The sequence below is a fragment of the Alexandromys fortis genome, unplaced genomic scaffold, assembly GCF_014885135.2.
Source record: "Alexandromys fortis isolate MF-2015 unplaced genomic scaffold, M_Fortis_MF-2015_v1.1 scaffold_162, whole genome shotgun sequence".
Lineage (NCBI taxonomy): Eukaryota > Metazoa > Chordata > Mammalia > Rodentia > Cricetidae > Alexandromys > Alexandromys fortis.
Window position 1 is genome coordinate 2528444 of NW_026068033.1, and position 21211 is coordinate 2549654.

At 46.5% G+C, this 21211-nt stretch overlaps 1 protein-coding gene across 2 annotated transcripts in view; it reads left to right on the forward strand.

Moving 5' to 3' along the window:
• Positions 1-18894, forward strand: part of Mrps6 (mitochondrial ribosomal protein S6) — a 55871-nt gene extending 36977 nt beyond the window's left edge. For both annotated transcript variants that reach the window (XM_050164756.1, XM_050164757.1), the window contains exons 2-3: positions 7764-7903; positions 18408-18894. In XM_050164756.1, the coding sequence (XP_050020713.1) occupies positions 7764-7903; positions 18408-18600 (333 nt within the window). In that variant the 3' untranslated portion in view covers positions 18601-18894. The remainder of the gene's footprint in view (positions 1-7763; positions 7904-18407) is intronic.
• The last annotated feature ends 2317 nt before the right edge of the window (positions 18895-21211 follow it).

Here is a 21211-nt window from a genome sequence, read left to right on the forward strand (position 1 = left end):
GGAAGAGACACTCCCTCATGGCTATACTAGTAGAATGCTCATGGGGTCACCAAGGAAAGGTACTCTTCTAGCTTCGGAAGTAGCTGAATCCCAGTGGCCAACTTTATCATGTAATTCTGGTATTTTTATGTCCTTGTGTCTGTCTGCCCTGCTTTCTGTGCTGGAAAAAATACTCTAAGTACCTTCCTTCCATCCCCTAACTTTAGCACCTCTGCCTTGGCCTAGTTGATGGTGCTGTAGTCTGCTGCTCAGCCAGACATGTAGATCTGCGTCCTTTAACCGTGCCTGCTTCTCATTCTAATAATGGATTGTTTAAAAGGTAAAGAACACTTCTCTCAATACAGTCTTCTCATTAGTATTTCCCTAAACATGGCCTTGGCATTTGGAAGATTCACAGGACCTAACTAGGATTTCCCTATCAATCTTTTGTCTTTGCTGTCAAAATCCTTTGTTGATTCAAACCTCCCAAGGCATCCCTGACACTCAGTGCTGTCCTCTGTGTGAAGATATTGAAGTAGGTGGTGAATACAGGGACTAGATGGTGCAGAGGCAGCAATCAGCAAGACAGCCTTGGTGATCTCTACCTGACCCCTGCTCTCCCCGTCCATTTCATGAGCTGCGGCTTTTCATTTACTTGCTGTCATAGTAACCAGGACTCCTGCCTGTCTTGCTGTCTCCCATCCTTTATTCATCTGGAAAGGGGTGGGAAGAGATAAATGGACCTGGCTAGAGGATCCTGGCTTTGGGAATGTTCTCAGAATAGTAAACATGGACATCTGAGTTTTGGTTTTGTTTCCTGATGAAGTAGGAACCCCAAGTAGCTGCCTGCTGGGACTGCTTTCTCCACTTTGCTTTTAGAGAGGACTGTAGTATCACCACGAGAAAGATTATTACTGCCTTAAAGGCCTTAGAAAAGGTCTCTGTGTCCATATGAGGCCATTCGGACCCCCCCCCCCCAAAAAAAAATCTATGTTCTCCCTTATGCAGATCCCAGTCTGTGATGTATACATGTGCATACATGCATATACATAAACAGCGGTATGTGTGGGCACAGTATAGTGTAGAAAGGAGACCAGGGGACTGTAGGTACAGGTTAACATGTAGGAAGGTAACCAAGAGGTAGCAGGTGCTAAGGAAGGACAGAACACAGGTAAAAAGTCTTGAGTCGTGATAGAGACTATAAAGCTAATTGTTTTTCTAGTTTAAATTATTAATGGTTTTATCATTGTGTGGTGGATAAGCGGACAAAGGCGTATGTGCATACTTACACACACACACACACACACACACACACACACACAGGATAATAAGAAGAGGAAGGCTTAGAACCTTGTTTACGTGCTGAGGAGCGAGGTTCACAGAATACTGCCGATCTCACCTTTGCACCTGGAGAGAGCCGAGCATTTCAGGGCTAAGACTTTTGTTCTCAAAGTCAGTTGAGGTTTGAATTGACACATGTGGTAGAGATAGAAGCGTCTTCTTTCTTTATTCCAGACAGGGCCTTCTTAGCCCAGGCTAGTATTAAACTCACTGCGTGTTCCCTCTCCACTGTGCCGGGGCTACAGGTGTGTTGTCACTTGCTGGACTGCGTCTTTATTTTGGAGCTGAGTGGTTGCAGTATGTGTTGAGGGGTGCCATGCTGATCGCCTTCTCCCTGTGATGGCTCACGTGTAAAGGGAATGTTAGATTCTACTCAGGCAAGCCTGCAGAGTCGTTCCTAAATTAGATCTGAATAAGGCCCTCTGACTCGAGACTCCGGAAAAGTCGACTGGAACTGAAGCCCTCACAGTTGAATTACGAAGCATTCCATAGGAGTCAATAGTGTGAGCCTGTGCACACGTCAACTGTCACTCTAAGACTATCGATTTGTCTCCTGGATCGTCACTGATGGGCCAGCATGGACCAAGTCCTGGCCTTCTGTATTGTTTCTGTTTAACAGGCTTCAGCCTGCCTTGTTGCTGAAGTGACTTCACAGTTACCTGATCGCCATTCGCAGGGTAAAGCATGTCCTGCCCAGTGACCTCTAGTATCATGGGCACATCTGTCTGTTCTGAGCTGATTCTAGGCTGGCGATCCCCAGTTCCTCCAGAGTTTAGTTTTGCTCTGCTTTCCCAAGAGACAGTGATCACTCGTAACAGCCGTTGGCTCTGAGTAACCTGGAAACTGTCTGTATGCCTAAACCTGTGTGAATATGGAATCAGCAAATAATATACGTCTTTAGGGATAGATCTAGGATTCCCAGAATTCTTAAACTATGTGCTTATCACTCCCCCATGTGCCACCCCATCCCCAAAGAAGTGTGGTTCTAATGTGTCCATCAAGGAACACAGGATCTAGGTTTCAAACATAAGCAGAACGGCCATGTGAACCTACTTCTGGAACCAACTGTGGAAGAAGAAATCAGTGTATTTCAGAGAAACCATTGTCCCCATGTGTGCCAGCAATATCCACTATAGATAGGACAGAACCTTCTGTGTGCCCATCAGTGCTGAGTGGGTGACAGAGAAAACGCAGCGCACATGGAGTGAAATTCTCTGCTATAAAAGGAGTGAGCGTGTGTTGGTTGCACCAAAGAGTAGGAATCTGAAGGGTGAATTAAGGGTCATAAGCAGGCACAGAACACAAATGTAAGTGCTTACTTTTAAAGAAGCTAAGTATGTTGGCCCTACAGAGGTAAAGAGCAGATGATTTCCAGAAACTGAGAGTAGAAACAAGTTAGTAAGAGGTACAAACAGCAGTGTAAGTGGATACTGCTCAGTCTTCTCCCAACTGCCCAGACCCAAATAATCACACAGAGACAACATTAATTACAGCACTGCTTGACCAATAACTCAAGCATGTTCCTAAATTAACCTATTTCTATTCATCTGTGTATTGCCACTAGTCTGTGGCTTACTGGTGTTGACATGTTACTCCTTTGGTGGCAATATGGCACCTCTTGACTCTGCCTACTCTCTATATATCTCATCCAGCCTGGCTACATTCTGCCCTGCCATAGGCCAAAACAACTTTATTCATTAACCAGTAAGAGCAACACATACAGAAGGACTTCCCACATCATCTCCTCTTTTCTGTCTAAATAAAAAGGAAGGTTTTAACTTTAACATAGTAAAATTACATATACAAAACAGGTATCAAGCAAGAATTACAGTTACAATATTTAGTCTATTTGTATCTGGCAAAATTAAAATATTCTATCATCTATTTTATCATTGTGTTTCTAAAGCTTCATTTCTATCTTTTATCATAAATAAGGGAAACTATAACTATTTGTCTTCAGCTCCATCACAGACCTAAGAAGGATATAATATTACCTAAGTAAACAAGAAGTGCATTGTAAGCAGCTTCCAAAACTCTAGAAATGACAGACATTTCGCTGCCTGGACAGTCACCCAAAGTTCTTCTGTGTTGTTGGGGCATCCATCTTCAGCCTACAGGCCCATAGTATTCAGCAGACTTTTCCATGAAGCAGGAAATTTGGAAAAACGGTTTTGCCTTTATTGGCAGTTTGTCAGTCACTTTCTTCTGTGTCCTGCAGAATGTCTGGTAGACTCTTTGATGAAGCAGGAACCCTGAAGGACTGTCTCACCTCTTTTGGCAAGTTCAGCAGTCATTTTTCTGTGGGTCCTGCATGTGCAGTTCATACAGCATTCCATTAAACAGTCCAGGCAAGAGCAGTTTTTTGCTTAAATGGCTAACAAACTCCAAGGAGCCTTTTCAATGCCCATTATCCTTTTGAAGTAATTGCTGCCAGAAGCAAACGTGTCTCACTATTAAGAAAAGTCTAAATTCTTAAAACTTTTCAAATACCTTATTCTGTAGGTCTTTGAAGTGTTGGAATTTATCTGTCTACCTGAACTATATCTCTGTATATATATAAAACCTAACTGATGTAATTAAAAGTTTGATTATTATCAATGACTATTAATCTGTAGTTTTAATTATACAGTTTTTAAATGAGCTGCACAAACATAATACCTTAAATAAGTAGAAATACATATATACAGTGTAACAAAATTAACCTTAAATTTGTATCAATAGACCAAAGTCCATGCCAATGGAAAGTATTTGTCTCTATATCCTATACTCCCTTTTTAGAAATTGACTTTGACTATTAATCCTTTTTAACCAACCCTTTTAAAATATAAATAAATATTTATAAACAATCATTTTGGGAATTTGGGTGTAGTTTTCTCCCCACTTTTCTGCTGTTTGTTGGGCACAGTATTTTTAGTGTTCACAGAGACCTTTGGGAGGGCCTTGTTCCATCAAACCACATTAGCCTGGAAGGAATCCACAGGTTCTCGTCTTCTGTGGAAACAAAAGCAGAACCTCTTTTCCAAAGAAACATATCCTTAGACTCAAATTTTGAAGTCAATAAACCATATATATATGTTGGTTTAGCTTAGCAGTCTGTACAATGAAATGTCTCTCTGTAGTTAGCTCATTCACAGTCAAAACTTTTAAAGAAAACACATTGGTATATATAGTCCAGACTCTGTATATTTTCCATCTTTATGTGGCTTTTTCACTGTTACTTTTTAATATTTATTTTATTATCTTTACTCCTTTAATCTATGACTCTTTGCTCCTCTCTCTCTCCCAAGCCCATGTGCATTTATCCGACACTGTGACCCATTTAGAGATCTTTTTCATCTGAATCTGTCTTTGTTGCATATCTGTAATAATTTTCTAAGCCGGAACACTTCTTAAAATGCTAAGCAGTGTGACTAGGAATAAGGCTTTTTTTTTTTTTTTTTTTTTTTTGGCTTTGTCCAGGCCAACATGCGGGTCTATGTTGCCATTAAGCAACTTGTAGCACACTGCGTACAAGCCCCATTTAAGTACAAGAGCTCACAGAAGAGCCAGAGTTTGTGCTGCAGCCGGAACCAGGAAGCCTTCTCTTAAAGAAGCTGTGCAGTTCCTGCTGCTCATGCTGAGTCAGGAAGCCTTCTCTTAAAGGTATCACGCCTCTGCTTGCCGCCAGCAGTCAGAGCCTATGAAGAAAAATGCAGTACCGAGAAGATGCACTTGGCTCTGTTTTTGTGAGTCCAGAAGCCCCCCCTCCCCCTTAAGCTTTTTTAGGTCTTATGTGGATGTACATTGCTGAACGTTTGGGTGCCATTTTGTAAGCGGAGACTGCTCATTTGTTTCCTGGCCATCCAGACCCGAATACACAGAGACAATATTAAATACAACACTGCTTGGCCAATAAGTTAAGCATATTCCTAGCTAGCTCTTAAATTAACCCATTTCTATTAATCTGTGTATTGCCAGTAGGTTGTGGCTTACTGGTGTCAGCATGTTACTCCTTTGGTAGCTACATGGCATCTCCCTGACTCTGCCTACTCTCTCATTATATCTCTTCAAGCTTGACTATATTCTGCCACGCCATATGCCAAAGAAGCTTTACTTGTTAACCAATAAGAGCAACACATATTCAGAAGGACTTCCTACATTGCAGCAGGACAGGAAAGCTCCATTGTTTTGCAGCAAAGAGTGTAACTAAGAAATTAACATTTCAAAATAGCTAGGGGGGTGGGTTTCATGTTCCCAACACAAAGAAATGGCAGGTGTCTAGGCATGGATAAGACAGTCTGATCTGAGAGCTGCACGTTGTATGCACCTATTGAAATATGTTGATCCATACATACGTACTATTATGTGTCCATTGGTTTTGAATTGTTTCTGTAACAACTTTCCATTGATTATTCTAAAACAAATCAGTGAATAAAGCATGATGATAAAGTAAACAAATGTAGATCCTCTCATTTGTTAGCATATGTCTGATGTTTTTCCTACTTTTCCTGTGTGTGCACATAGAACATGCATGTGTGTTTTTATGAAATGTATATTTATTATTAACACATTTTATTGGCTGGTGAGGTGGCCAGTGAAAAGAAAGAACCAGCTCTCAAAGTTTTTCTTCTGACCCCTGGGTGGGTACTGTGACTTGCAATGCCCGTGCGTGCGCACACAATACTGAATGAGTGAACAAATGGGGGAAACATACCAGCAAGTAAAGATCAGTAGCGTGGTTTTAATGCTTCATAAAAAGCACCTTGTTCAAAGTCAGTGAAAATAATTCATTGAGCCCATCTGCTATTTATAGGCACCAATTTCACTTAGTGACCTATGTCCTAAACTTTGTCATAATTGTCTTTAGACAATTATGTTAGATTCTCATATGTGTATATGGTAGGTTGTTTAGAGTAAGCTATTTAGTGATCTTAACCGTACACATTTTATGCTAATAAGCATTGCTGGATTGCTTTACAGAAGGCTTATATTTTACCAGTGCTGTAGGTAAGTTGTGAAGAAACTGGAGCCATAGACAGACTACTGCCATGAGTAGAAAGCAGCCTACCTGAAACCCGTCTCCACACTGATATGTGACTGAGGCCCCGCTGGCTCCCTCCACCTTTCTCAGTGTAGAACCCAGGTTGGCTACATAGAAGCGATCAGGTTGGGGCCCCGTCTGGTCTCTGTTGTAACTACAAATCTGCTTTAAGGAGAACCAGTCATAAATACTTCAAATGCATGAGTTGGCTGTGTTCCCATAAAACTTAATTTCAAAAACAAAGTTTGAGGGCTCTGCTCTGTCTCTGGGACTCTGCTTGATTTCCAGGTAAGGTATATGAAAAAGGTATATTGAACAACCTTAATAACCGTAAACCTTTTATTGTTCTTTACTCTTTTTTTTTTTTTAAGAAATTGCATCTGAGAGGGGGGGGGGGGGGGGAGGCTCATTTTCCACCGTGTGCAAACGTTTGGTGGTCAGAGAGTAACTTGCGTGATTGTTCTTTCCACCCAGTACCATGCGGGTGCTGGAGATTGACCTCAGGCTGGGTAGTGAGTGCCTTCAGCCACTGAGCCGTCTCCCCAGCCCCCCTTAGACATCCCAGTGAAATGAGTGTCCATTGCTGAGGGCCCGGCCTTGACTTTGACACAAACTGAAAGAATGTGTTCTGTTTTCTTAAGCTGCCTTCGTGGTGGCAACAGACGCGATAAAACCCCTTTTTAAAAGAATATCTCTTTGTGTTTGTATGGGGTGTCCATATGGGGTAGGGTATACACTTGGTGTGTACACATGTGCGTGTGTGTGTGTCTTCACCTGTGTGTGTATGCATGTGGGGGGTGAGCTCACCTACCATGTTCATTTTTGAGGTGTGCTTTCTTAGGAAGCCTGTGCTCACAGTTTGATTTGCCTGGGTAGCCAGTGAGCCCTGGGTTCTCCACCCTCTTACACATTTGCACATGTAGGTGCACACATGTGCACACGTCTGTGTCTATGGCACTGTCCTTTTCTCCCTCTGGTCCCCTTCCATGTGTCTGTGTTAAACTCATTAGACTGTGTGCTCCATGTTGCCCTTTTGGTTGTGATCCCCCAGTTTTCCTGTGAGATCCAACCCCTTTCTCACTTGGCCGCGGTTGGTACACAACTCGGGTGCCCTGACAACAGGCCGATCTCCTGGAATTTCTGTGATTGCCCCCCCCACCCCCCATTCTGGCTGAGGCTCTTGAGAGTTCCCGTCTCCCAGACCCATGGAGCTTTGCCGCACTGAGCTCTGTTCTTGCGAGCCATCGTGTATCATAAAAGCCTTTGCTTCATTTTCTTTATTTAAGTTAGTGAAAACCAGTTTCAGGTGCTTTGACCCAGAGAAGTCTGCAGTATGGCCTTAACTAATCACTCTCATTTTCATATTGATTGTGACTTTTTCTTTCTTCTCTTTAAAAAAACAAAACCAAACAAACAAACCTAGCCAGAGACAGCTGCTGCTTTGAAACGTACACTAGAATCCCTGATGGACCGAGGAGCCATCGTGAGGAACCTGGAAAGCCTTGGTGAGCGCGCACTTCCTTACCGGATCTCCAGCCACGGCCAGCAGCACAGCAGAGGCGGGTAAGTTTCTCTGTGAAATGGCTTCACGGGCTTAGGAGAGAATCCTGAGTCATCTTAGAAACTGTCACAAGGCCACCATCAGTCCCTGTTGTGCAGCTGCCCCTCAGGCATCAGTAGGAAAGCAGTGCTGTACTGTAGATGCTGTCTTAGTTAGGGTTTATTGCTCTTGTGAAGGAGAACATTTAACTGGGGCTGGCTGAGGCCCATTGTGGTGGTGGGAGTGCTCTGCTGGAGAGGGAGTTAAGAGTTCTCCATTGGATCAGCGGCTCAGCAGTGTGTAAGCCACTGGGCCTGGCTTAAGCTTCTGAGGCCTCAAAGCCAACCTCCTCCAACAAAGCCACACCTACGCCAACAAGGCCATACCTCCTAATATTGCCCATTCAAACCACCACGGATACAGATGTTAAACTGGCTTTAGTAGGCAGGTCCGAACAGAAGCTCTGAGTAGAGCAAGGGACTTGTAGGCTCCCACTCGGGGATTGTTTTCAAACTCAGACTTCTTTTTCTTGACGTTTAACCCTTGCCTTCAGAAAGCCTCGGCTTGCAGATACACACAGCAAAGTAGGCTTCCTTGGCTTCCAGCCAGGGCCCGCTGCACCAGCGTGGAAAGATCCGACTTACTCTAGACAACGTGCGGTTTTCTACCTGCGTGTGTTCTGTCCGGGGTGCTGCTACTCTCTGGCTCTCAGAACTTTGTGCCTTCTGCAAGCTTCTCTGGTCATCTGGGGCACTGACTTCAAGTCTCACACTCGGTTGTCTTGGAATGGAGAGAGAACATGCAGCTGCATGCTGGTCGGTGAACTGCTTTATTCCTGGTTTCAGGGTGTGGGCGACGGCCCCAGGTTGCACAGCATTCAATCAGCTTCTGGGATGAGGCCTGCGCTGTAGACGTCATCTTTGCCTCACCTTGTTTCCTGAGTGTTGCTAGGAAACAGGCAGCGCACAGTGGCTGGGCCTCTTCCACAGCTGTAATGACAATGAGGGATGGAGCGTGTGTGCATGACAGCGTGTGTGTGCCCGTGTGTGGAAGGGCGTGTGTGCCTGTGCGTGGCAGGATACACATCCTTTCTTCACTTTTTTTTAAAACTTAGTCACAAATTGGTGTGGCTTTACCACAGGACTGTGGGTATCTTTGCTTTCTGTTTAAAAGGAATGCATGTGGTCTGTCCAGGGACGATTAGCTATTCTCGTGTAGAAGCCAAGACTAGGTGTGTGACGTCAGTGCAGTGTGGGGAACCTGGCATAGTCTGTCTTTCCAGACACAAATGGTGGGGAGTCCTTCAGTGGTCATGGTGCTGGTCAGTGTCATGTGAACATGGTCTGTGTGTGTGTGCGCGCACACAGGGCAGGCCTATGCATGCCACAGTGCGTGAGTGGAAGTCAGAAGACAGCTCTTGAAAGTTGCTTCTCTTGCCAGCTTGTGGGATTTAGGGGATGAATACAAGTGGTCAAGATTACATACAAGCTCTTCCACCTCCTGAGCCATCTTGCTGGCCCACAGTGGCTTTAGTTTTATATACTCTGACTGTTCTCCATGGTGACATTTGGTAAATGAGTGTTTGAGGGCTTAGAACTGCCTGAGTAAAGGTTTCTAATGCTGTCTTAGCAGGCTGAGGTCAGCTGGACACTTCATCCAGCCTTCCTAGGCATTAAGCCTAGCCCCCCTTGTAGTAGGCATTTTCTTCACTTGACACATTGCTTGTGTGCATTGTGCATAATCAAGAAAGTGTTGCACACATGACATGTCCCAGAAAGTGCATGTTTGTAAATGGTTAAGAAACAGCATAGGGTTGTTGATTATACATTTAGCATTTAAAGGTTTGGTTCATCAGTACTCTGAAGGTTGTGACCTGTACTTGCGGTTTGGTCAAGGCACTGATTGACGTTTTCATGCTGTGTGCATGAATCCGTATGTGTTTAGCTGGCTGATTAAATGGGCCTGCATGTCCTTGAGGAACCCACGTTTCATGTGGTGTTGTGACCATCCGTTCTAGGGGATAACAGCGTGTTTCAGTGGCATCCACAGTTCTCAGGATGATTCTTGGGCTTGTTGTGGTTACTGGTGTTCGCGAGTTTTCAGTCTATTGGAAGTCTCCATATGTGTGCTGACCTAGGTAGAAGCAGCGAGGGAGGACGAGTAGAGGTGCCCATACGGCAGTAGTGCCCCACAGGGCGGGCTGACAGAGTCTTTGCCACACAGATGCGATGAAGCTCCAGCCCAAGATGGACGTACACTAGAATCTTCCCGGTAAGCCACCACCTTGTGGTGCTACACAGATTACTAGATATGGGTTAAAGCAAGATATGAGAGTTAGCCAGACTAGAGCTAATGGGCCAAGCAGTGTTTAAATGAATACAATTTTTGTGTTGTTATTTCGGGGCATAAACTAGCCAGGCGGCCAGGATCTGGGTAGCAGGAATACAGCCCGCAGCTCCTTTCTACACCTGAGGGCAGTCATGTCTGGAGTCATTTGGCCGCCAGGTCATGGTCTTGGCAACAGAGCAGAGTTGAGAAGGTCCCGCTGCTGCTTGGGCCCAGTGGGGGAGGCTGGGAACTTGGGGCTCCTGGGTCAGCTTTGCAGATGGAAGCCCTGGCTTCAGTTCCCACCTGTTGTCACTGGGGAGTGCCTGAAAACCATTAGTGTACAGCCTGGGACTGCTGGGCTTGAACAGTTGTTGCTTTCTCTTGCAGCCCTCTGGATGACCTCTCCTTGTGCTCACCTTGAGGCCTGTCTGTCTGGTAGAGAAGGTCCCTTCAGAGGAACCCTTGCTGCCTTACCCTGCAGAGGGAGCTGCGGGAGCAGATGCTCTATCCACCCTTTCTCGTGTGGCTGCTCATGTCCTGCTGCAGGCACAGCAGCCAGTCCTACTCCGGGCTGCACACCCTCTGAAGCTCTTTCCACTAGATGGGGCTGGATGGAGTGTGGTTTCTAGAGCAGGAAGACCTCTGGTGCTGAGCTATGTGTCTCTCGGGTGGCCTGTGACTGACCAAGTCTATAATGTAACAGCTGGGGGGGGGGGGGCTGGGCTGGCCTCATGTCCATAAGACTCTTTAGGTGTGGAAGGAGTTTGGTCAGTGCTCGTGGCAAAGCTCTTAGCTGTGCACAGAGTACTCTTCTATTTACAGCTGAGCAGAATGATCAGCATAGCCGGCCCTGTGGTGAATCAGTGGAATTTTACTGACTTGTTTCCCAAATGTGTCTGCAGCTTGCTTACTCTGACAGCCCTGGCACCCTCTCTAGAGGAGGCTGAGTCTCCTCTGTAGTTTTCCTGTTAGCTAACATCTCTGTTCATGTTTTCCTGTCAGCATCAAGTCATGCAGTGTCCTGGCCCCACTTCTGTGTGTAGGGACTCTGCAGCTTGTTTGGCTCGGGAGTGCTCTGTCCTTGAAGGTTTCTTTTAAGTGGCATTTCCCCAAGATTTGTGGAAGTATTGCTTCTTAAAATGCACAAGACCCAACAGATAGGAAAGGAAATGGGGTTTGTCTGTAGAAAGTGAATAATTTGTTGCCCCTGTGAAGTCTGAAATCAGAAAGCTTTAACCAAGACAGTGTAGGAACCGGCATCCACACAGTTGGCCTCTTGTCTTCCAACAGGTTCCAAGATGCCCTGGGGCTGCAGAGCCCTCCCCCCCCCCCAACTCTGCACCCACTGGGAGCCAGTGAGCCCTTCAGTGGAAAATTCCACCGTCTTGTCTGCTTTGGGAAGGGGAGGGTGCCTGAGAGGGACAGTGACAAAGAACTCCAGTCTGAGCAAGCTCTTTTTGTGGGCTTCCGACAAATGGAATGAGAAAGAATGCAGCCTTTATAGCTAAGAGCACTTCCAGGAAACATTTCTTCCCCAGCACCTCTAGCAGGAGAGCTGGGGGCTCGTCCCCAGCAGGCAGTGACAGCTGCTGACCTTGAAGTGCTGAAGGGTAGGCTTAGTTTCTGGAGGAGTGGCAGGAGCTGGAGGTTCCTCAGGGAACACTGCTGTGCAAGGGGCCAGCTTGGGAGCCTTGTTCCCAGTATTGGGCCTGGCCTGCCCTGCCAAAACATATCTCAGGATCTTCTCAGATCTCTGGAGCACTGGTCCTTGTGGAGAGTTTTGTGATGTTAAGGTGACTTAAATTCACAGGGGGGCAACGTACGTTGTCACCCCCAGACAGTTTGTGCGAAGCAGGTCACTGCTCTCCGGCCTTGAGCATCACATCTGTAGTGAGCTGTGCTTTAGTGGACTGGATCTGTCTTGGCCCTGCCTCTCCCTGCTCAGCAGGAGTGAACTCCTCAAGTCCGTTTCTGCAGGGTTGGTGTGCAGCTCTGTGCAGAAGGGAGATGCTTGGGAGAGCAGATGTCAGCTCTGTCCATGAGAAGATTCCATGATTAGAACCACACATAGGAATAGCCACACACTGCCGGGCTCTGTGTTCAAGGCTGCCGGAGGGATACTCCCACCTCCTGGCTACCTGGTGTGCGTTGTGTGTGTTCTTCTGTGTGTGCAGAATGGGACTGAAAAGTGCTGAGATGTGTAGTGTAATTAGATTTTAGATTATTGCACTGATGTTTTCCAAAATGATTTGTCCACTTAGTGGTTCAATTACTGATTAAAATAAAAGCAGAAAATGGAAGCTAACTAACTAGAGTATTTTATTACTATTATTTTATTAGAATGTCCTCTTTGAGGCCAGTCAAGGTAGTTGCAGAGGGGTCATGGTTCTAACCCATCTGCCTTCAGTGAGCTGGACGGAGATGCGAGACTCCACATACTGAGACTTCAGTGAGCTGGACGGAGATTCCACATACTAAGACTTCAGGGTTTTGTTTGGGCCTTGTGACTCAAAGACACATAAAGCCACTGACAGCTTTGGGACCCAGAAAGTTACAGAATTAGCGGTTGTAGCAGATAGACAGGACAGTATAGCCCAACCCCTTGGTGATCACAAGAAGCATACATAGTTGTCCCGTTGTGGCGTTGTCCGAGGCTCTGAGCCTTTCTCCAGCCTCCTCCAACTCCCCTTCTCTGTGTCCATCTGTAGAGTCTGCCGTGGGGTAGGGAGCTGATCCCAGAGAGGTTCTTCTCAGAGCTGCATGGGGCTTGCTTATGTCGTTGTAGGCCTAGGCTGTCAGGAGGCAGGCAGTACCTCACCTCAGAAGCTGCCCGTCCCCAGCACCGTGTAGGTGGCACAGCTGTAGTGGGAGGTGTGGATTGCTGCAACCTGTCCGGAGTGGGAATCTTGCGGAAGTTGTAGAAGCCTGAATTTCTTCTGGCACAAAACCTTGGTGATTTTTTTCTTAATATCAACTGGCCAAAGGACTGAGGTTTGTCTGCAAGACACGTTCGCCTAAGTTTGCTTAGATAAATTCTTAGGAAAAATTATTAAGAGAAAAAGAATACTGGCTGGAAGCAACAACTTTTTTGTGTGTGTGAGCAGCCATGCGGATAGACTGGGATACTGAGGCACACAGGTAGAGTATGCCCTGGTAGCTTAGGTTTTAGGCAGTTTGGCTTCTGAGGAGAAGGAAGAGGTTCAGCTTTCAAGGAGAGGTGAATACAGTATATCTGCCCATCTCCGAGCTACTTAGCCCTCCTCTGTTGGGTGTTTCCTTTTCATGGAAATTTCCATGGTATCATGGGGAGCCAGGGGAGTAGAAGCAGTCTTTGCCCACATCAGCCCCGGGCACAGATCCATAGAGTGATAAGCCTGAAATGACAGTCACACGCTGTGGTTGTAGGCACAAACCCACTTGCAGTTTGGCCAGAGCTCTTGTTTGGGTTTGGTTGCCAAAGGACTGGAAAACTCGAGGAGGTGGATTAAAGGGCAAAGGCCACAGGGTTTGGTAGCAGTGAGGGCTCTTAGAAGCCAAACCCTGGCCCAGTCTGAAGACCTCCAAGCCTTTGTTTGATCCTTGAGAAGCCTCCAGAGTGCCAGTAATAGGTTGTGAGAAATGAGGTCTACCCAGGGACTGCACCAGGTAGACCAGTTCTCTTTCTGCTTGTTGTTTCTCCAGTTGGAGGCACTGGGCTACATTTTCCTGGCTATCACTTACAGAAGACCCGATCTGTCTGAGTCCTCACCGTGGCCACACACAGCAGGGGGAACTGAGGGTATAAATAGAAGCTTCCTGAGTCTGTACTTCTTCCTGTTAGATGGTGAGCTTGGAAGGAGGCCATGTGTAGGAAACCATACTCTGGAAAACGATGCTGGACCCAGACCAGTGCTCAACCTCAGTCTCCTTCTTCCATTTCCTCACCTGACGTACGTGGGGTTTCTCCTGCCCGCCATCCTCTCCTCAGGTGTTGAAGAGATGTGAGGTACTGTGGAAATTGAGACCCTTGTTTTCAAGGTCTGAACCAGGAGGGATCTGGTACACCACGCTCTGCACTTCCGTCCATCCACGGGGATTCTTTCTGCTCTTAATCACAAAGCGATGTTTAAAGGCTGTGGTGGTACGCGGCTAAGGATGGTTTGGTAAGCAGTGATTAGAAGGCCCGCGAAGTGTACCATTGAGGGGAAGAGGTTTGAGTTGACTCTTGGCGCCTGTAAACATTCTTTCTCTAGAATATTAGACCATTCTGCCTACAGATGTGTGGCGGTTGAAAGAAGAGGGCAGTGCTTGCTGTTGGCAGCACTGTAGGTAGAGCCGAGGTGGTGGGGGGTGCAGGAAGGGTAGCACTTAGATCTTACAGGGGGGAGGCATCATAGGCCAGGCCCTAGTGCTGGTGTGTCACAGGGCTCTGCACAAACAGAGGCAGGGATGCAAAGTAAAATAAAAGGAGCCTCCTCAGGGTGAATGGGCGTGCTCCCAGACTCCGCTGCCCACTCAGGTGGGTGTTAGCAGACAGCAGCCAGAGCTGCTCATGGTAGTTTGGAAGGGCATTTTGATCAATACTGAGTAAGAGAGGAATGGACACTGGGAAGAAGAAGTGCTGGGGCGTGTGCTGGATTGAAGCGTCCCACCTGCCGCCAAGTAGCCAAATGAAATGAGTGAGCTGGTGCTTAGCATGGAAGGGATGGTTTGAGGTCACTCCACTTAACATTTTAGGCTCTGCTTCTTGGCTTGCATAGGGTAAGTAATCATGATTTAGTGTTGAACAAATGAGCAATTCATAAATTGGGTGGTTGAAACCCTTGAGGGTTTTTTTTTTTTTTTGTGGTGTGTGTGTGTGTGTGTGTGTGTGTGTGTAGTACGAATAAATGAAATTAAGCATTGGAACGTGTGGGGAGGTTGGTGTTTAGTTCCCATAGTCATCACAAGTGATTATCTAGTGAATAAATACACAAGTTACTGCCCCCCGGAGCCATTCTAGTGGTGTGGCAGTCTAAATGAGAAATGTCCCCTATAGGCGCCTGTATTTGAACACTGAGTTTCTGTTGGCACTGCTGTTTGGAGAGGTATGGACCCTTTAGGAAGTGCAGCATTGCTGGAGGAAGCCCTTGTCTGTGAGTGGGCTTTGAGGATTTGTAGCTACACCCTGTTTCCAGTTCATTCTGTGCTTCCTCTGTGCAGCTCAGAAGTGCTCTCTCGGCCTCCTGTTGTGGCCACTGTGCCTGTGTGCCTTTCTGCCATTGTGGACATCTAGCCCTTGGGAGCTTTAAACCAAAACAGACCCTTCCTTAGGTTGCCATTGGTCGTGGTGTTTTTCCAGCAACAGAAAGTAACTAGTGCAGTCATTTTCTCTGGCTCTCGTTTGTATCTTAGTGTTCTGTGGCTGTGAAGAGACACCATGATCACAGCACCTCTTAGAAAGGAAGGCATTTAGCTGGGCTGGCTTATAGTTTGTCAGGTTTAGTCCACTGTCATCATGGCGGGGAACATGGTGCTGGAGAAGGAACCGAGAGTTGTACACCTTGATCCGCAGACAACAGAAGGAGACTGTGTGTCATAGTAGCTTGAGCGTGTGAGACCTCAAGCCTGGCTCCACGGTGATGCAAACACTTCCTCCAACAAGGCCACACCTCACAGTGCCGCTCGCTGTGGCCAAGTGTTCAAACACCATGGTGTTCTTCCTTGACTCCATCATGTCTTCCTTTGATCTGTTCATTTACAGCTATTCTTTTTTATATATATTTATTTTTATATTTATTATGTATACAATATTCTGTCTGTGTGTATGCCTGAAGGCCAGAAGAGGGCACCAGACCCCATTACAGATGGTTGTGAGCCACCATGTGGTTGCTGGGAATTGAACTCAGGACCTTTGGAAGAGCAGGCAATGCTCTTAACTGCTGAGCCATCTCTCCAGCCCCCCTATAGCTATTCTTAAATTGAGGTTTAGTTTGTTTTTGTTTTAACTTACTTTGTTTATATTTTAAATTAAATTTTTGAGAGTTCTTTGCTAGATTCAGGTATATGATCTGAGATATGACTAACAAATCCTGTCTGCAGCTTGTCTTTTTACTTTGAGAATTGTTTTTAATTTCGATGGTCTGTTTTATTGTTTTTTTTTTTTTAAATTATAAATTGTACTTTTTTTGTGTTGCCTGATTAATCTTGGCTTAATCCCAAGGTCACCAAGGCTTTTCTTTTACTTTTTTTTCTAGAAATTCAATAGTTTGATTTCAGTCTGTCCCATTCTTGAAGTAATTGTCCTGTCTGGCACACATGTGTGCAGCAAAGCGTACTTTTGAAGCATCAGGAACTGAGCCGGTCACCACTGCTGGGAATACTCTCCTCCCCTGCCGTGTCTCTGTCATGCTCGTCTCTGTGGTCTGTCTGTTCATGCTGTCTGGATCACCGTTGCTTCTTCAGTCTTGAAATAGGTGGTGTTTGCTGTTGAGCTTTATTCTTCATCAGAGCTGCTTGACCGTTGTGTATTTCCAGGTGAACTTGAAAATGTGCTTGTTGATGTTTTGATTGAGCTGTTGGAACTGTAAGTCAGACTGGAGAGAATAGACATCTAAATAACTGAAAATTTCTTACCCATGGTCAGTCTAAATACCAGAAAGGTTCTCCAAAGAATAGTCTTTATTTAGAGTGAGAAAGCTTTGCTCTGGGAATTTAGAAGACATAGTAAATGCATGGAACATGGACAACAGTCAAGAAGGCTAAAGCAAGAGCAAGTTTCTGAAGGTAAAAAGGAGACTTTGTGTTAAGGCACTTGGATACCAGTTTCCTTATTTATTTAAGGCGGTTGAGAGAGGAGTATCAGGCTAGATATTTGCTTGTAGCAGGCTTTCTTGGACCGCCAGCCCCCAAATCACGACTTGAGACTTATTATTGTGAATGCTGAGCCCTAGCTTAGGCTTGTTTCTAGCTAACTCTTTTTTTTTAAGTAAAATTAATCCATTTCTATTCATCTGTGTGCTGCCCCAAGACTGATTTACCTATGCAGCACCTTCCTGCCTTGCACTGCACTTCCTACCCGGACGGATAGTAAACAGGTCTCTCCCGAGCTAGCAGTGGTGCTGCTTGGTCAAAGGAGGAGCAAGGCAGTGAGGGAGACAGTGTGGGTGTGGGCGTGGGGTGAGGCTGCTCTGTGGGCGTGGTTAGAGGGCCTCCAAGAAGACATTTGGACAGAGCTGAGAAGTGGGCGGAGCCCTGTGGAATTTGGGCAAGAGGAACATTGAGGACAGAACCTCAGATAAGATTGTACTTCGAGAGTTCGGAGAAGGCATGGCTGGAGAGAAAGATGTGTCACGCGGCTAGAACATTGCCAGATCTTCAGAACGCTCTGCCGACTATCCCGAGCCACCGACTGTCCTAGCCATGCCATCCAAATCACACGGTGCACAGGCAACTTCAACCCTGCCCTTGCCCTTTGGAGGCCTTGAGCTCCCTAGCTGGTCTAAATGCACTATAAAGAGCTGCTGACTTTGAACTTGAAGCAATCCCCCTGCCTTTTCCATCTCAAATGTTGGTCTTACAGGTGTGCACCACTACATCTGGCTAGTTGTGAGTGTGGACAGCAGGGATGGGCTGGGGACAGTCCTTTGTGACATTGTCTGTCAGGTACTAATAAGGTTTTGACCATAGCTGTCTCTAATGGCATTTAGCATCAGTCTGACATGAATATTAATGTTATGCCCATTGTCTTACTGAAGGGCTACGCCATCTGCACTGTGTTCCTTGTTAGATCTTGTTCCTACAGAGCAGTCTGGGTAGGTCTATCTCCTTCCTGTGGGACACAGCTGACTGACTAATGTCTGACTGTCTGTTCCTCTTAGGGATGGAGTCACTAGTAAAGTCCTTTGGAAAACTAGAAGACTTCCTAGTGTTTTCATAAAAAGAATCAGATGATTTAGAATTCCATTCTTGTTGATAGGTTAGAAAATTCTGAGTGTATAACTTCACAATTATTGTATTATTCCCTGCTCTGGCTGACGTCACAATGCCTCTTTGCTGTTGTAAAGGTGGTTTAAGACTGCTTCCACAGGACGCAATGTGTGATCCAGCCTGAAAGGAGACCGGGTGTGCCCCTGCCTTTGAGTGCGCGTGAGGAGTGTCTCAGCTGTGAGCTCTGTCCGACCAAAGCAGCAGGAATGTGAGTCCCGATACAGGAGCTCACCTGCTTCTGTCTTGTTGCAGGTATTTTCTGGTGGATTTTTATGCCCCAACCAGTGCTGTGGACGGCATATTGGATCACTTGACTCGAGACATTGATGTGGTGAGACCAAATGTTGTGAAACACCCGCTGACCCAGGAAGTAAAAGAGTGCGGCGGCATAGTCCCAGTCCCACTGGAGGAGAAACTGTATTCAACAAAGAGGAGAAAGAAGTAAGAAGATGTTCCAGATCTCGGCCGCACACCTAATCCCAAGTACTCTGCGGCTGCTGATCGCTTGTTTTCTAGGATGCTCTAGCCCATGATCCTTCTGCTGACTGAGACCTGCCCCGTCATCTCTGATGCCTACAGACCAATCTCGGTTTTGTCAGCCCTCTGTGATCGCCAGTGAGGGGTTCACCTTACCTCTGCAGCATTGGGGAGAGCAAATCGATTGTCATTCACACTTGGTTGTCTTGCAAAACTATATGGAAACCAGAGCGCAGAGTAATAAATGTGACTACCAATCTGACTTGTGTATTGCCTCTCCCCTGCCCCAGCAAAGTGTACCCCCAAAGCTACCTGCTCCCATTGTACTGTGATGGCCCCCGGTGGTAGGAGCACTCTGAAGTTGGGATACCAGACAGTCTGCAGAATTAGTGCTTTTCCTCTGTCCACATAGCACTGGTCTTTGAGGAGGGACAGTGTTTGGGAGCAGCTGGGCCTCAGGGTTGCTTCCTGTCATCCCTTTGCCACTGGCTTCAGCCTCCTCCGCTGTCCCTTAGCCCTAGAAGGCCCTTTTGAAGAACGCAGAGGGATGGTGTCCATTAGGCGCACAGACTTTTCCCTGGAATAATAGTCTATAGGATCTCACCCTTGGCTCCCTGGAGCTGGTGCCTTCTCAGACGGTCCCTGCTTAGGGTCTGCTGTCACTGCAGGTGACAGCTGCAGCTGGCAGGAAGCAGGAAGTGCCTGTCACCTGGGTTGCTGCTGGTGTTGATTTGTAGCATCAGGTTGTCTTACAACAGGGAGAGGAAGAGGAGGGACACTGTGAGACCCACAGTGCCGCTGTCGCGCCTACCAGGGCTCCTCTGCCAAGCTGCCTGTCTCTGCACTGGCCGCTAGTTTGTCGCCGCTCCCGACCTGAAAGCCCAGGTAGCTACCCAGGAGCTGCTTCGGCTCCTTCCAAGCAAAAGTTCGACGGCATTTTCCTGAGGAGCAACAGATCAGGGCCAGAGAGACGGCTCTGAGGTTCAGAGCGTTGGCTGCTCCTCCACGGAGCCGGATTCAATTCCCAGCCCCTACATGGCAGCTCACAACCATCTGTAATGAGATCTGGTGCCTTCTTCTGTCATGCAGACAGAACACTATACATAATTAGTAAATAAATCTTTAAAAAATTTTAGAGTTTTAATTTTAAAAAAAGAACAACAAAACAATAGGCTGAACTGTTGCATGTGCCTTTAAATCCCAGCACTTAAGAGACACAGGCAGGCAGATCTCTGAGTTCAAGGCCAGCTTGGTCTATAGAGCAAGTTCCAGGACAGCTAGAGCTACACAGAGAAACCCTGTCTTGAAAAACAAACGAAACAAACAACCCAGTAGATCAATTAAGAGGTTCAGAATTTGAGACTAGGAATAAAAGGGTTAGAATAGAAATGGGTAGATCTGGGGAAAATAGGCTGCCTCCTGTTCATTAGGCATTTCCTATAACTTCCGGTTGTTGGCCGGCTCACAAGAGTCCACGCTCACATTCCATGTGCTTGTCCTCGGGGTCACTGTCTTCCTCAGCTGACGACGTCCATGTGACATGCCATGTGTTCTCCACTAACTCAGCCTTTCCAGCCCTTTGAGGGAGCACTGTTACCCATGCTTTTGGATGAAGAGGCTTGACACGGACTTGACCTTAAACCCAGTTACCGCATGACAGCTGGGATCTCGAGCTGGGGACTCTGACATTCCTTGCGGTGTTAATATTGACATTGCCTCTGAAGTTAACTGTGTCCGGGGGACGTTGTTGCTGAGGGCTTACCCTCTGTTCTCATAGCCCAGGTGTGGTACTTACTCTGAGAAGATGATTGTCATCATTGGGCAATCCAGGTCACACATGAGTCCAAAGCCCTGGGCACAGTTCGAGTGTTAGGGAGGAAGGAGGTGGCTAAGTAGGACAGCTGTGCTAGTTCCCCTGTGTGGATGGTTAATGCTGAGGTCACCGTCCCTCTGTCCTGAGTGATACAGTGGACCTCAGCAGCTTATTGCAGCTTCTGCCCATGCATGCCTGGTATTTGAGCACATGCCAGTGATTTCCAGGATGTGTGCTTTCTGTCAGAGGTAAGTGCAGTCTTCCTGGCTGGTGGCAGTCTCTGCTTCTTTAATGAATTGAGGACACACGAAAAGCTTGAGCATAGCAAACAAGAAAGCTGATAATTAGCGGGTTAGGATACAGAATGTACCAAAGGGGCAAGTTCCACCAATGACAGCTACAGAGGGTGTGAGAAAGGGGGGCCTGAAAGTAAGGGCGCCAGCAGAGATACCCAAGGCCCCGAGTGGGAGGGAAGGATCAAAGGGAAATGGGCATGAGAAGACACCAAGGGACTACATCTAGAAGTCTGGAGAATTCTGAGAAACTTGTGGGACAATGTACACTGTAAAGATTTGTCACTCGTATTAGTTTAATAAAATGCTGATTGGCCAGTAGTCAGGCAGAAAGTATAGATGGGACAACCAAAGAATTGTAGGAAGAGGAAAGGCAGAGATGCAGTCATCATCCAGAAGCAGAGGACACAAGATGAGAATGCCTTACTGAGAAAAGTTACCAAGCCATGTGGCTAGACATGGACAAGAATTAT